We start from the raw sequence: 17,305 nt of genomic DNA, 5'->3' as shown, positions 1-17,305 counted from the left end.
GATGGGATGTGAATTGCAAATCATAGAATTCCCTCATTTTCTTTTGTCCCAGCATCTGCTTGGCTTACATTTTTAGAAGCCACGGAGGTGTAACCAAAAAAAAAATGGTCCCAATAAGGTTTTTATTTAGTATTATTTTATATTTTATTGAATTGAAAACTTTCACTTGTATCTAGCACATGTCGCTATGACACCCAGGCCATTTCGTTAATTGGAAATCGAGGCTAGTCATCTGAGTTCTTTCAGTTTGTTTTAGAGATATAGACAAGGCGAAAACGGCGGGTTCGTTGGGAAAAATATTCCCATGAGATTTTTTTGCATAATTACATTCCTGAGACATCCCAGAATAAGGTTCAAGAAGTCGCCCACGTGAAAAATGTGCCAAATTTTTTTAACAATTTTTTTAATCACATTGCAAAAATCAATATTTTTGGCCCGCACAATTTTTTTTGTAGGTTTTTTGGACCATTCTGGATAAAAAAGGTCTCTTATAATTTTTCTCTAAAGCTGATCGTTTTCGAGTTATAAGCAATTTATTATCGAGTTATAAATTGAAAAAAACGAAAAATGGCTATTTTCAAGGCTTAATAACTCGGTTAAAAGTTATTATTATGAAAGTCAGAACGTGACTAAATCAAAGTTTAATGCCCCCCCCCCCCCCCCCCTACAAGATCCCGAAGAAATGTTTGTCATTATTTTATTACTAAGCTGCTATTTTTAAGTAATAATATTGAGCGCCATGCACGTGGTAGCCGGCCGTAAATGCCTGAGTGCGAGAGAGATGCCACTCTGGCAGTCCAATTGTGCATCTTACTTGCACTCACATTTACGGCCACCTACCACGTGCATGGCGCTCAATATTATTACTTAAAAATAACAGCTTAGTAATAAAATAATGACAAAAATTTCTTCGGTCTCTTGTAGGCGGGGCATTAAACTTTGATTTAGTCACTTTCTGACTTTCACAATAATAACTTTTAATCGAGTTATTAAGCCTTGAAACTCGCCATTTTTCGTTTTTTTCAATTTTAAATTGGTTATAACTCGAAAACGATCAACTTTAGAGAAAAATTATAAGAGACCTTTTTTATCCAGAATGGTCCAAAAAACCTACAAAAAAAATTGTCCGGGCCAAAAATAGTGATTTTTTCAATTTGATTAAAAAAAATTGTTAAAAAAAATTTGGCCCACTTTTCACGTGGGCGACTTCTTGAACCTTATTCTGGGATATCTCACGAATGTAATTATGCAAAAAAATCTGATGGGAATATTTTTCCCAACGAACCCGCCGTTTTCGCCTTGTCTAATAGCTATATATGCATTCTCTGATGAAAAACTAACGAGTTTTGAAACCGGTCAGAGTGCTTATAGCGCTTTATAAGCGAACTGAAATATATGTAAGTCGGGTTTGGCTTCGTGTTGCATTTAAATGAAAATGGATATTCTTCATTTTAATTTCTATTAATAAACTGCTCGTCAAAAGTTAGGGATATAGAAGATTCTGCTGAATTTTTGTAGTAGATTTTTTCGTGAACAGATTAACGGATTCCGCTAATTTTTTGTTTTTATTATTTTAGACTTTTCTTTAGTATTTACACAGTTATGCAAAGGTTTACTCAAACTTTTTTTTTGTACTTATACCGGGTGGAAGAAAAGAAATGTTTTCCTTATGTTAAGTTTGAGACGCCCTGTAGGAAGGACGAGGTACAAATGGGAGTATATATCGAAATCGTATTGTAGTCTTATGTTTTGTGAACATTTTATTTTTTGAATGTCCCTAATATCTTTAGAAATAGAAAAAATAGACGGTTTTGTAATTTAACATGTGTTTTAACCGAAACAAAAGTTTGAGACACCTTGTAGGGAGAAAAAGTCACAAAGGTGAGTATACCTCAATATTTTGTTATAGTCTCATATTTTGTGAATATTTTATTTTTTTAATTTCTCTGATATCTTTAATAACAAAGAAACTAGACGATATTACTCTTTAATATGTGTTTTAACTGACGACATGCATCACATCACACATGTGAAACATAGAAAAACATATTAAAGAGTAATACCGTCTAGTTTCTTTGTTATTAAAGATATCAGAGAAATTAAAAAAATAAAATATTCAAAAAATATAAGACTACAACATAATAGGGTATACTCACCTTTGTGCCTTTTTCTCCCTACGAGGTGTCTCAAACTTTTGTTTCGGTTAAAACACATGTTAAATTACAAAACTGTCTATTTTTTTGTTTCTAAAGATATCAGGGACATTCAAACAACAGCATGTTCACAAAACATAAGATTACAATATTATTCTAATGTATACTCACATTTGTACCTCCTTCTCCCTACAGGGTGTCTCAAACTTAACACAAGAAAAACATATTTTTTTCTTCCACCCGGTATAAGTACAAAAAATAAGTTTGAGTAAACTTTTGCACAACTGTGTAAATACTAAAGAAAAGGCTAAAATAAAAAAAATAGCGGAATCTGTCTGTTCGCGAAAAAATCAACTATGAAAATCAGCAGAATTTTCTATATCCCTAACTTTTGACGAGCAGTTTATTACTCCTATCTGAGTATGTAGATGCCATTTTTCGTTGTAATTTTTCCGCGCTGGACGGGTGGCATGTGAATTGCAAATCAAAGAATTCCCTCAGATTCTTTTGCTCCAGCATCCGCTTTTCTTGCATTTTTTAGAAGTCACGGAGGTGTAATCAGAAAAATGGTCCAAATAAGGTTTTTAAGTTAATATTATTTTATATTTTATTGAATTGAAAACTTTGACTTGTACTGTCGTATGTATATATCTGCTATTAGAGTTCCATTTTTGATCAAAAATAAATTCGGTGCATCCGTTGAAAAAAATACCCCCTCATACTATAGCATAGGTACTCCTGCCACCAAAGGACGTTCTGGGTGAAATACAGCAAGGTGCAAATCGTTCTTCGGGTCTCCTCTATACACGTTCGCGTCCGTTTCGAGATCGTAAGCAAAAACGGGACTAATCAGAGAACATTACAACACTCCATTGTTGAACACTCCATGGTCCATCTATGATCATTCATTAATCTCATACTGTTAGCCTGATGGGTTGTTGTTAATTTAGGGCATGCTATTGACATGCTTATGAGAACGAAAAACACTTTTATGCAGGACTTTTTTTATAGTTGGTGCGGAGTTATGAGTTTCTTGAGCGTCAAACAAATGACTAGCAAGAACATTTGACGTTAAAGGACGGTTCAGTAATTAGGGCTTACAATACCGAACGAAAATCTGAATAACGGTATTTGATATTTGAAATTTGAAATATCGGGATTCGGTATTAAAACCGGTATTATTAATAAAAAATTTACTAAATATATTTAAGTTTAAACATTTATTTATTAATTTATTTATGTTTAAAAATAAAATTTTATCCAAATTTTTGGGCGATAAACGATTTCTTCTTAGGTTTGTTAACTGCCCAAGCTTTGAAAATCCTCTTTCGGAAGGTACTGCTGTGGCAGGTATTGACAAATATTTAACAGCCAATTAATAAAGCTCAGGGAAAGTGGATTTGTATTTTTTCCAAAATTCCATCGGGTTATTTTTTATTGCGAAATGTGGCATTTTGCAAGAAAATGCCAAAATGGTGCCATACTCGGCTCGGTATATTTAATAAATATGGCTGATATAGATTGTAATATGTACAACGGAATTGTTTGTTTATGTTCAAAAAAAATTTCTTGTAAAATGAATTAATATTATTTTAAATTAGATTTATATTGTGCATAAATTCAATTTTTATCAACTAATGTAATACCAAAATACCGGTATTTTTATATAAATGCCGACTTTTAATAACGGGCAAAAATCGTCCGGGATTCCGGTATTCGGGATCCCGGAATCCCGGTATTGTAAGCCCTATCCGTAATGCGGAAATCGTAAAAAAACGTTCATCGCGCTGATTTCTGCACCTTTTTCTACCTGTCTTTTAGCTAGTGCATTCTTCACTGACGATGCTTCATAAGAGAATCACGGACGGCACTTTTGGCAATATTCAAATGATTTGGAACAGTGGTTCTCAATCTGTGGTACATGTACCTACCACTGGTGGTACATATCATTATTTGCGGTGGTACACAAAACGCAAAACTGTCAAAATCACCACTATTACAGTTAATTAGATTACCTATCTAGATAGGTAGTTATTTCAGTTAGGTGGTACCAAAAATATTAAAAAGTATTTTGTGGTACATGACTCAAAAAGATTGAGAACCACTGATTTAGAATATAACGTTCAAACGTGAACAGGAAAGTAAAGTATTTCCAATTTTTAAATGCAGTAAAATTTGTTTAGTACATTATGCTTGGACCAACACCAATTATCTGAGTTGAGACTTACTTTTATTATTCATCATAATATAATTCGTAAAACAATAAATTAGACATTACGTTCAACAATATGTAACATAATACTTACGGACAACAGATTATTTGGTTGTGACAAGAATACAATTGAACAAAATTTATGTATACAGTTTAATATTAAAAAATGAGTATTTGTTGGTGGTGTTTCATTAAAAGTAAGTTTATAAACAATTTTTAATTTTTGTTAAATACCTAACTGTAATAGGGAACTTTCATAAAATTTTAAATTCGAAAAAAATGTTATAAATCGCAACAAAACATAATTTAAAACATGTATCAAATATAAAAAAGCTTTGTTTCTCTTTCGTTTGGCCCCTAAAGACGATTAAAAATTTAAATTATAGACCAGGACGCATCTGTAAAAATATTAGTACATTTGGACGTTGAGAGGTGACTGAAATTTTTTTGCAGAAATTGCTTGAAAATAACTCAAATAATAATATTTGAGTTATCCTCTCTCTCAAAAAGGTCCGGAACATTGTTTAAATTATCAAAATGTCAAAAAATAAGGGAAAAATTTGATTTTTTTCTTCGTTTATTGATTATAACTTTAAAAATATTCATTTTCGAGAAAAGTTGTATTGCCATAAAAGTTGCGTAATTAAATTTCCTACAATATAGAATTAGCTATGAATTTAAAAAATAGTCACGCTTGTTGCAAAATAGCAATAATTGCGAAAAAACCATACAAAAACAAGTATTCGCATTTTACGTTTTTCAACCATTTGTGCTACATTTAGGACCTTCATATTTCACCCAGAAAAACTTTATGATACAGTAAAACCATGCTGTAAATTTAATCAAGATCGGTTCAACAGATTTTGTAAAATAAATTACGCAATCCAGCTTTCGCAAAAAAAATTCATTTTTTCAAAATGTTACAGGACTGAAAATAAAGCAGATAGCAAGTTGAATTTTTATTTACATATAGAAGCGTACTGTACCTTTCATTTGCAATTTGCAAAATTAAAATAGATTAACTACCACAGCGTTAGGAATTTTTTAAATAAACATTAACTATTGGTGCTGCGCGCAGGACAGCGGCTAGTTTGCTCCGATTGGGCATTCCAATGACCTTTGATAATGATTGATACATTTTAATTTTTATTACATTTCGATATAAATAAATAAATTTGTTTATTGCAAAATAAAAACACATACTCTATCCTTTGAAATAACACTTTTTTTAGCAAAAACTTTCTTTGTTCATATATTTTAACTTAAAGAATAAAACTTTATTATTTTTAAACATATGTAATTTTTTAAACAATATTTCACAAACAATAATAAAATTTGTTTGATTTTTGTGGAATTAAAATATTAAAATACAACAAAATATAGAGTAAGAAAATAATATATTAGATAAATATTGGATGAAATTTTGGTGGAAATCAACTTGTGTGAATCGAACACCGCTGTCCTGGGCGTAACACCAATAATTAATGTTTATTTAAAAAAATTACTGACGCCGTGGTAGTTAATCGATTTTAATTTTGTATATTGCAAATGAAAGGTACCTAACTTCGGGCCCTGGGCGCTGAATATTTAGGGGCCCCTTAATTGCTATTCGTTGTCAGATTTTTTTACAAGAAAACACATTCATGTATTTATACTCGCAAAATCCATAAATAATTTTTAGCAAACAAGAAGAATACCAAACGTAAAAAATATTCCAAAAATTACATTTAAAAATGTATAAAAAAAACAGAAAGTTACACAAAACAACACATGACAAACAAAAAATATATTCTAAAAAATACATCAATGACAACAATTAGATCACTTTTTTGCTTGACTAGGCATTAGCAATCTGTCAGATAATACTATCACAATTCAGTTGCTCCAGGTCTTCATTTTCTATAATACAATCAATACATAGTGATATGCGTCTAGATTTTCTTGACCCAAATTTGGCGTTAAATATATTTTTATTCTTTTTAAAGCCGAAAAAGACAGCTCAACTGATACATTAGAAGTTGGTATCGTGAAATATACTTGCAGTAAAGGTAAAATATTGGGAAATGTTGCCTTTACAATCTTTACATCCTGGATGGGATGATACCAAATTTTATAAATGTTTGTTCAACTTTTGACATAATTTTATAGAATGGGTAATTTCGTTATACAAGTTCTCTTTGGTTTCATCAACATATTTTTTATATTTCACATATAAAGTATTAATTGACGTCTTGATTGCTTCTTTATCTAGCGTAGAAAATCATATAACAGCTGATGTAACATCTTTGTAGCATATATCCTCGTCTTCGCAAAAAAATATTTTTGGCTTCTAGTTCAATTTCGCTTGACATATTTCTTACGTCTCCAACAAATCCCAAAATAGATGTCATTATTTCTACTCCAATTGACACGTTTAAGTCCACAGTTTCTTCACGTTCACGTATTGCTTTTGCATTAACTCATTCCAAAGTTTTTGTCCAAATCAGTGTCAATAGAACTGTCTCAAAGATTTTATTCAGCAGTGTCTTGGCTTCATTTTTAATTGTTAATTTTTCGTCTCTGTTATTGCTTATCTGGAAAAAATGGGTTTGATGGACTACTGTAACTAAAGCATTTACAGCGTCAAAAGTTTCTACAAGCTTTGATTTCATTACTTTCAAGAATTCATTGCAAATTTGGTGAGACAGATAGCTAACTGAACCTTTTTATTTATTCGCATTTCGTTGTAAATGCTCAGCTAAGAAGTAGTCAAATTTAGCCTAGTTGGCAACTTAAGTAATTTTCTTTATGATGACTCATTAAATCCTCATTGCATCAACGGAAAGCTAGTCCTTGAGAAGCAAGTCATTTAGTAGTGACAACAACTCTTCTTAGGACGTTTATCCAATAGTCAGCTTCGCATTTTACTTGCTCTTTCAAGCCAGCTTCTATAACTCCAATTAATATTAATGATAATCTTGTCATTAATGTAACCATAGAGTTCAGATGAAATTTACTTTCTTCGTGAGATGTGAGCAAAATATTGAAATGTTTCCAGTGGGTCCATCCAAATTCAGTTAAACTATTTTTTCAAATGAAAATAATTTGCAAGGGCAGGTAACAATAAACAGCTTTAACACTTGCGTCGTATATTAGCCAATCTCTCTTTTCTTTGCCTCCATTGGGTTTTCCTCTATAAAAGTTGCTTTTATTTAATCTTGTATAATAAGCTTTTTCTCCATCTTCAAACATTTTTTTACAATGTTCTAAGGAATCACTTTTTTGTTTAAAAGTTCACAGTTTGTATAAAGTCATCAGTCTTAAAATCAGACCATTTTGAAATCGCAGGTATTTCGTCGTCTTTTTTTTCTGTTTTGGAAAATACGTAGATTATTTAGAGGACTTTACTTTTTTATTAGTAAAAGGAACGGGCCTTACGGGCCCCTCCGGGGCCCGGGCCCCTGGGCGCCCGCCCCAAGCGCCCAGTGCAAAAACCGGCACTGGGTACAGTACACTTCTATACGCAAAAATAATTTCAACTTGCTATCTGCTTTATTTTCAGTCCTGTAACATTTTGAAAAAATGAATTTTAATGATCTTAATGAAATGTACAGTTTGTTTTACAGTATCATAAAGTTTTTCTGGGTGAAATATGAAGGTCGTAAGTGTAGCATAAATGGTTGAAAAACGTAAAATGCGAATACTTGTCTTTGTATGTTTTTTCGCAATTATTGCTAATTCTATATCATAGAAAATTTAATTACGCAACTTTTATGTAAGTACATATTTTCTCGGAAATGAATACTTTTAAAGTTATAATCAAAAAAACGAAGAAAAAAATCGAATTTTTCCTTAATTTTTTGACATTTTGATTATTTAAACAATGTTCCGGACCTTTTTGAGAGGGAGGATAACTCAAATATTATTATTTGAGTTATTTTCAAGCAATTTCTGCAAAAAAAAATTGAGTCACCTCTCAACGTCCATCTCAAAACAGATGGGCCCTGGACTATTACACCAGCTAGCCCAAAAGGCCTCGTGACGTCATCCGGTTATATGTTTACATTCTGTACTTACCAACAAAGTAAACAAAATGGTACATTATTTTAAATTAGGCATTATAAACGTCAGTAGAAAGTACCGTTATGTGACGTCACAAGTGTTTTTGATCGTTTGAACTATTCATAGAAAACTTGTACTTTTACAAAATGGTTTTATTTTCCATAGTAAACCTTCTTTCCTTTCCTTCAAAAACTGTATGAATCTCCAATCTCAACAAACTGGTATATATATATATTATTACAATGACATACGATAAATGTCATTAGAATATAAATAGTTTTCCCTCACTCCGCGACGATGAGCTGGCCAAATACCCAAGTAGGTGGAGGCCAATAAACTAAAGAAGGAGAAGAAGAATATACTTAAATATAACTACAATCATAACTATATAATAAAACTATGTGACTTCACGGGTCGTTTGAAGTATTACGAGTTTTTGAAGCGTGAAATTTTGGAAATCTCATTTTTAAACAAAACTGAACATTATTATGTACTAAAAAATAATGTTCAAGTTCCCTATAATTATAACATACTTAAATTATTTTCGCTAAAAGATTACAAGAGCTTTGTTAAGTATAAAAACTGTTTTAGCCACTTATACCCGATTTCACCAACGATACCTAAATATTTAAGAATTACCTAAGTGGGTTTAGGTACTTCCTAACTCTAAAACGGATTTCACCATACGATAAGAATTGCCTAAACCACTTAAGCATTACCTTACGTTAGGATACGGATTTCGATATCCCTAAACTTTAGGTATTACTTATCGTTGACAGTCGGGTTATGTTTTTACAATTTTGACTAATGTACTTGTGACGTTTGTCAATAATTTGCTCTTACTTTAATTTTTCTGTTATTCTGTAATATTAGGTATATTATTAGTTGTAATTTTGTATTTTCTTTTATATTAATAATATAATATGTGTTGGAAAATATAGAAAATCCTTTGGAGTTTTTTACAGGTCTGTTGACAAAATTATGTAGTCTACCTACTACCTAACAAACTAGTGTTGTGTTTCAAAAACCCATTCATGATATAACTAAAAGTGTGTCATTAAAAATTAATAATAAAAAGCAATTTTCAACATATTATATATTTTAAAATAATTTCAATAATGACAATTCAACTAACTTCAATTTTTCGTCCTATGTGAAATTTACAACTCTTTTCTTTTCCTCCATTTCAAGCAAGCAAGCAAGCATAGTGATTTAACCCAGCCTGAGAGACTTGCTCACCCCTAGAGAATGACATTCGGGTGATACAATTCATTGGGGCGAGGAGGATTAACTCCCGTAAGCAGGAATCACTCCACCCCGCTTCAATGCTCCAGACCATCCACTTACCCCCCGATAGCACTCTGATGCGCTATAGAGGCTCTCAATCAGCAAAGTGCTTATCATATGGGAGTCTTGGGTACACGGACTCCCATATGAAATCCTACCCCGATCAATGCAGGCCAGCGTGAGGCGCTCTATTCCCGCTATCTCTAGTGACTTATCTTCGATCTGTTTTGCTTGCTCGGGCGCCGAGTCCCCGCTCTGGGCTCTATCCAGTTCGGCGACTCGGCGCTCGAGGATGTGGGCCCCTCATGCCCTTTTTTGGGTTTTGTTACTAATATTTTTTTTTGTGGCTTTCGCCTATTGTTAATATTTTATTGATTTTTTTAGTGGCTGAAGCCGATTTGAAGTTTTTTGTATATTTTTTTGAGGGATGTCTGAAAATTATAAAAATCAACATTAATAAATATAATGAGATGCCAAAGGTGAGCAAGTTGTCTTCTTTTGATAGAGCTACGATTATCTAGCCTTTATTATATATTTACTAATATTTGTTGTTTGGGTCTCCTATGTTTCCATCTATGGTACACATCATACCTTAATATCTCTTGCAAGATCCGGTTTGGGTGGTCTTCTAGCTCAGCAAATTTTGTTCTGGCTTTTTCCTCCATAATATCCAGTACTCTTATTTGTTTTAGGTCTCTAAATAAGAACCGTTCGGCGACGTATCTGGGCACGTTTGCAGCTTCTCTGAGGCAGTTGTTGTGTGCCGCTTGTATCTTCTTTTTGTTACTTTGACTTATGTGACCCCATGCAAGAGATGCGTATGTAATTATTGGCAGTATAATGCTATTTATCAGTCTTAATTTTGTTTTCATAGCTAATTTGCTTCTTCTTCCTGTGAGTCCTCTTATTGCTGATCTGGCCGCTGCTGTTTTCTGGACTGTTGCGTTGACATGTGATGTGAATGTAAGACCTTGGTCCATTGTGACTCCTAAATATTTAACTTCGTTTTGCCATTCGATGGGTCTGTCTTGCAATGTTAGCTGTTCTTCTGGGTTATCTCTTCTCTTTTTGAAGATAACCGCTTGGGTCTTATCTGGATTTATTGCTATTTTCCATTGGATACTCCATTCTTCTATTGTATCCAATGCCGTCTGTAGATTTCTTACAGCTATATCTAGGTTCATGTGTTTTGCAGCAATTGCAGTGTCGTCTGCATAAAGGCTGATGAATGTTCCGGGTGTTCTTGGAACATCTGCTGTATATATGGTATACAGAAGGGGTGATAAAACTGCCCCCTGTGGTACTCCAGCTTCCGGCATTCCGTGTTCTGATAGAACTGGTCCTATCCGGACCCTGAACTTCCGGTCGCTTAGGTACGAGGAGATGAGTTTCGTCATGGCCCCGCTGTATCCATAATCTCTCATTTTGTATGTCAGTCCTTCATGCCACACTCTATCAAAGGCTTTGCTTACATCCAGAAAGGCTGCTCCCGTATATTGTTGGTCATTGAATCCAGCTACTATATATTCGGTAAGTCTTAATATTTGAAGTTCGCTGGAATGTTGAGCTCTGAATCCAAACTGTGATTCTGGGATTATGCCTAGCCTGTCTGTCTCTGATTGGAGCCTGGTTTGGATGACCCGTTCCACTATCTTACTGACTGCTGGAAGTAAGCTAATCGGCCTGTAATTTTGAGGAAATATGTGGTTCTTTCCTGGCTTGGGTATCATAATTACATGGGCTTCCTTCCATCGATTTGGGAAGAGCCTGTATCTTAGTATTGCGTTTGTTATATTTGTCAAATACACAACTGCTTTCGAGGGAAGATACTTCAGAGCTCTGTTAGTGATTTCGTCTGGACCAGGTGCTTTCTTTGGTGAACTTTTTCGAATCAGTTCACTTATTTCTCTTGGTGATGTGGGATTTATTATTTCTTCTTGTTCTTCGGGCGTTTCTAGTTCTGTTTCTTCGACTTCTTCGATAAAGTCTATATCTTCGTCTTGGTGATAATTCAGTGTACACTCTCTTTCAAGTGTCCTTCTCATCACCTCGGCTTTATCTTCTTCTGTGTAGACGATCCCATTTTCTCCATGTAGTGGGGGAATGGGTTTTCTATCGTTTCTTAAAGTTCTTTGGAGCCTCCATATTTCTTGCATATTTTGGCTCCTTTCCTCCATTTCTTTTATGTAGTTTTCCCACTTTTGGCTTCTATGGTCTATTAGTGCCTGTTTGACTTGTCGATTCAGTCGATTTGCCCTATTTTTATCTTCCTGGTTTCTTGTTCTTCTGGCTCTCTTTTTGGCTCTGTTCTTTTCCCTTATTATTTCTTTTATTTCCTGATTTATGTCTCTAAATCTTCCCATATGAATTTCATATTCTTCTTCAGTAGTGCTATTTCTTAGTGCTTCTTTTATGATGTTTTCGAGCTCTAGGACTTTTTCCTCTATTTCTTGTGGATTGTCAATTGTAGGAATGTTTCCAATTCCTATGCTCACTAGGCGTTTGAAGTTAGACCACTTGGTTTTCTTTCTTTTCTTTGTTGTTCTGTTATCTTCTTCCCATGTACCTATTTCTATGAGTATGGGGTTGTGGTCTGCTGATCCTTCGTTTAAGGTTCGGATGTCTGTTTGTAGTCCTAGGCTTTTGGCCACTACTATATCTAAATGGGTTGGTAGAGCATTTCCAGGAAAGTATGTTGGTTCGATGGGCCCAATCACCATGGTGTCTTCGTTGTTCACTAGATAATTATTCAGTATTCTACCGTTTCTGTTTGTAGCTCTATCGTTCCAGTTAGGGGATCGGGCGTTTAGGTCTCCTATTATTATGGACGGTTCTTCGGCGTTCAGGAACGTATTCAGGTCGTCGTCGTTTAGAGGATCTGTTGGCCTGACATATGCTGAAGTGATCCTTATTTCACCTTGTCTCATCTGGACTTTTATTGTTGTTGCTTCCATAGTGTTTAGTGGTGGCGTATGTTGTAATGTATGATTTATTCCTTTTCTCACTAGGATAGCAGTTCCTCCTGAATTTGCTCTGTGGTCGTTCCTGTAGATGTCGTATCCTGGAAACTTGATATTGATGGTATGAGTTAGTTTAGTTTCTTGCAATGCTACGACATCCATTTCATATCTATTTATTAATTCGTCCAGCACGTTTGTATTAGTTCTTATGCCGCCTGAATTCCAGGAGCCTATCTTCAGGTATCCCCTAGTTTCGTGCCTTAGTTCAGTGCTATTTTTACATTTTTAATCGCTTCACTTACCGTTTTTATGACTAGCTCTTCTATCATCGTGGCCAGTCCTTTTTGTTGTTCTTTTGAAATTAATATGGTCGAATCTGTTGTTGGGTTTTGTGTTGGTTTGGTGATTTGGGCGTACGATTGCCCATTGTTTCTTTTAGGTTGTTGTGTTCTGTTGTCTATTGTTATTTGTCTGGGTCTTCCCCAGGCAGGTATCTTTGGGCATCCTCTATAACTTGCCGGGTGTTGCCCTTGGCAATTAGCACATTTTGCTTTTTGTTCTGCTGGAATTTGGCAGAATTTACTCTTGTGATTTTCTCCGCACTTTACGCACCTAGCGTCTTTGAAGCATGCATTTTGGGCGTGGTGGAAGCCCTGGCAATTAAAACATTGAGTTGGTCCGTTGCTCTTTCTTAGATCTTCTATTACTACTCTCATGTACATAAGGTTGGTAATTTTCTTGGCTTTGGGTACGTCTTCTTTTTCCACTGTAATTATAAACATTGGCAGAGATTTTTTGTCTGCCTTCCTAGACTTCATGTTTGTTACGTTAATTGTATTTATTTCATGTTTATTTAATAGTTCCGTTTGTATATCTATAGGTTTTGTATTTGAGGGAAGTCCTCTAATAACCATTTTAGGCTTGATATCTTCGTCTAATGGGAAGGCGATCCACTGAATTTTGATTTCTTTGTTATAATCTTCCAAGATATGGGTAAATTTTCTATAATCTTCAGGGCATTTTGTTTGAATGAGTGTTTCTCTTCCGTTTTTGGAGATTTTATTGTCTGTGTATATCTTTTGAGTTTCAGCAATTTTCAATATTGTTCCTGTTTCGTTTACTGTTTGTAGTTTTATGACGGGTGGTTTTGGTTTGGACCTGTTTATAGTGCTTTCTTGATTGTTTTGTTCGGTGATAAGGATATTATCAATTTCGCTTGTTTCCATTGTCTCTTCCCTGCCCTTATTCGGTAGGGAAGGAAATAGTTCTTGTACCTTAGATGTTGATGGCACGCTGTTGTCTTTTCCGACCTTTTTTGGCAGGGAAGGGAAATCTTCATTTGTTTTTGTTGTGGGTGTTATGGGTAAATTTTTTGTATTTGCGATGTTATTATTAGTATCTTCAATTTTTTTCTTTGGGATTGCTGTCATCGATTTTTTTTCATTTATTTGTATATCGGTTGTCTGGTTTTCGTTTTTAAGTTCGTCGAATCTTTTATCTATAGTTTCGATTACTTTTTCTTGAGAGTTTATTATTGTATTTTGTAGTCCATTGATTTTTTCATTCAATTGATGGATTTGGTTTCTGAGATTTTTAATTTCTTCGTCCTTTTCTTTTAGTTGCTTTTTCATTTCAGCCACTGAATCTTTCACTGAATCCATTTCACTGTACATATACAAACAACATACAAGACTGTATTTATTATATACAAACTTAATGCACAAATAACTAACTACTAAATAAAATAACTATAACAGTACAAAACTGAATAAAAACAAATTGGCAAACAAACAATAATGACAAATAATCGAAAAAGTATGAAAATGTCATCTTATTCTTCTTTTTATTTATCAAAAATAGTTCAAACGTACCCTAGGTAATACCTAAGAAAGCATTTCCTAGATAAGCAGTTCTTTTAGTTGTGAAATGCGATTGTTCCTAAGTATTGACTTAAGAAGTTCCTAACGATAAGAATTACTTAATAAGGCAACTGTTTAGGTATCGTTGGTGAAATCGGGCATTATTTTTTTATCTTATCCCATCTGCTCTATTAATAGTTTTAACATAATATAAATATATTGATTAAATTCCTTCTACATATTTTTCATCTCTACTCAGAATGAATATTTAGGGAAGCTTTGCACGAAATTGAAGAAGTCATTCTATTAAAAGGGTACCGGGTTAAACAACACACGATATCCATATGACACTATCACTATAGTATTATCGTACAACCTAGAAGACCTACAAGACCTTATGAACAAAATCACATATTACAGTCGAGAATATGGACTCAATATAAATGTAAAGAAGACAAAGCTCATGATAAATAGCAAGAAAAAGATAAGAGAAGGTCAATTCTACGCCAAACAAATCGCATTCCATAATAAATGAAGAATGTACCAACAACTAGGAGAAAAGATGGCGCTTAGGAAATGCCAGATCCACCTTCAACCGGATGAGGTCCCTTTTCAAGAGCCACAACTTTTCTGGATACAAAAGTAAGAATGGTACTATGGTAAGTCTTCTCAGTTCTTTTTTATGCTGTTGAATCGTTGAACTTCAACGAAGAAAATGCAGAAGATTGGAAGCATTTGAGATGTGGCTATATCGGAGATCCCGTGGATTGGCACAAAAATGAGGAGGTGTTTAGAAGAATAAATAATAACTGAGAGGAACTGACTACCAATAAATCTCGAAAGTTGCAGTACTTTGAACATATTATGCAAAATTAATCCAGATGCTCTCTGCAAGGCATTCTGTAAGAAAAAATATTTGGAGAACGTGGTCCAGGAGAAGAAGAACATGTTCCATATCTTGCCTACTTCAGACAAGAAAATGATTAACTACCAAGATGATCGCCAATATTCGTCACAGATAGGCACCTCAACAAGAAACTACGACTGATTGTAACGAGAATTACATTTTACGTCTTTATTTTAGGTTTAGATTTCCAATGCGGAAATCGTTTTCAAAAAATTTTCCCGCATAGCTTAACACTAAAATTGCGTCAAAAAATGACCAAATGCTATATTTGGTCAGTGTTGTTACGTGACACCGAGACCTGGACTCTGAAGACTGATACGATCAATCGCCTACAGGCGTTTGAGACGTGGTTGCATAGAAGACTGCTCCGGATATCCTGGACAGCGATGCAGGCCAACGAGGCTGTGTTAAATAGAGCGAATATTGGTCCTGAGTACCTACCTGAAAACTATTAAAACAAGAAAAATTTTATACTAACTGCATCTTCTTAGAGGAGACCGGTATAGCAGATGTCATGCTTAAGAATATTCTCGACTGGACAGGAATACGCAGTGCTGAATAACTATTCTGATTAGCTGAAGACCGTGAACAACTCGCCAATGTAATTTCCAACGTGAGGGGACCTCATAATCTTCTTCTTCTTCTTCTGGCATCATAACCCTGGATGGGTCTTTGCCTGTCTGTCTATGTCCTTCCATTCAGATCTCTCTTGGGCCATTCTCCTCCATTGTCTTATATTCATGGTTTTCAGGTCGTCTTCTCAGGGGACCTCATAATATGGCAATGAAAAAGAAGAAGAAGAAAGAAGAAGAAAAGCATAAAAACAATATGAGATTTAGAATATGAAATTGTAGACTTCATTTTAATAATTACCAGAGAACGGCAGTTCTCGCCAGTGGCGCACAATACCCCTACATGCGACACTATATATACACGAAATTTTAGATTTTCTAAATATGACTGAATTTAAAATTTTGCCAAATCCCATCTTAAAGTTTAGGAAAAGACTCGCCCATCCATATGTCAACTCTTCATTTTGGTCCAACGGTCTGGATTTTACGGCCCTTCCCATTTAGGGTCTGTTTTTTGTTCTCGTCCCCAAAACTCCCAAAAATTTAAAAAATTTAAGTCAAGCCTTTGAGGCTTCTGATAGTACTAATCATTACCTTTCCAACATATGTCTAATTTTAAAAATCGGTTATATCATTCAAACGTTACCGAGCTCGGAAATATGACTCAATTTTTATTTAAAAATGGGAAAATGTTTGTGGATATGTTTGTATGTATTGTTATGTTCTACCTTTTCTATTTATTTAGATTAATTAGCAAATTCTTAATTTGATTGATTATCCAATTATTTTATTTATTGCCTATGTAAAGACATAACTAAATTCCAATTAAATTTTCCAATCAATTTTATTATCAGGGCTAATTTTGTATTTGATACAATACCTGTAATCTGTGGATTCTAGTATTTCTAGTTGCTTACTTCTTCCAGGGTAGAAACAGGGAAGTTGACACTTCCCTGTAGAAGTAGAAACACTCAAATTCATATAAATGTAATCTATTGTTTTTATTAAATGCCGTGTACAAATGATTCAAAAATATTAAAATTTAACTTTGTTGCAACAATCTCTAACTCAATAAATTAAACTCTAACTCTGATATTTCCTTGTTTTGACAAAATTATTTATTTAATTAATTTCTTATTTACTCATACTAAATTGAATGAATTTTACTTTTCTTCTTTTGAATTGATTTCTCAAATTTGAAATGACTAACTGTGTTACAAAAATATTGTTCAATAAACAATTAAACAAATATGATCTTGATATAAATAACTTTTCTCCATTCAGAAAATGATTTGACTAACCTTTTATTTTTCA

At 33.8% G+C, this 17,305-nt stretch overlaps 1 protein-coding gene across 1 annotated transcript in view; it reads left to right on the top strand.

The window, feature by feature from the left end:
• Positions 1-15,874, top strand: part of LOC114337294 (ankyrin-3-like) — a 112,798-nt gene extending 96,924 nt beyond the window's left edge. Inside the window, exon 12 of the mRNA XM_050660764.1 lies at positions 15,597-15,874. Coding sequence (XP_050516721.1) covers positions 15,597-15,874 — 278 coding nt within the window. The remainder of the gene's footprint in view (positions 1-15,596) is intronic.
• Positions 15,875-17,305: the final 1,431 nt, after the last annotated feature.

This window comes from Diabrotica virgifera, chromosome 9, assembly GCF_917563875.1.
Source record: "Diabrotica virgifera virgifera chromosome 9, PGI_DIABVI_V3a".
In the NCBI taxonomy this organism is placed as follows: domain Eukaryota; kingdom Metazoa; phylum Arthropoda; class Insecta; order Coleoptera; family Chrysomelidae; genus Diabrotica; species Diabrotica virgifera.
This window is presented reverse-complemented; position numbering and strand designations above follow the sequence as displayed.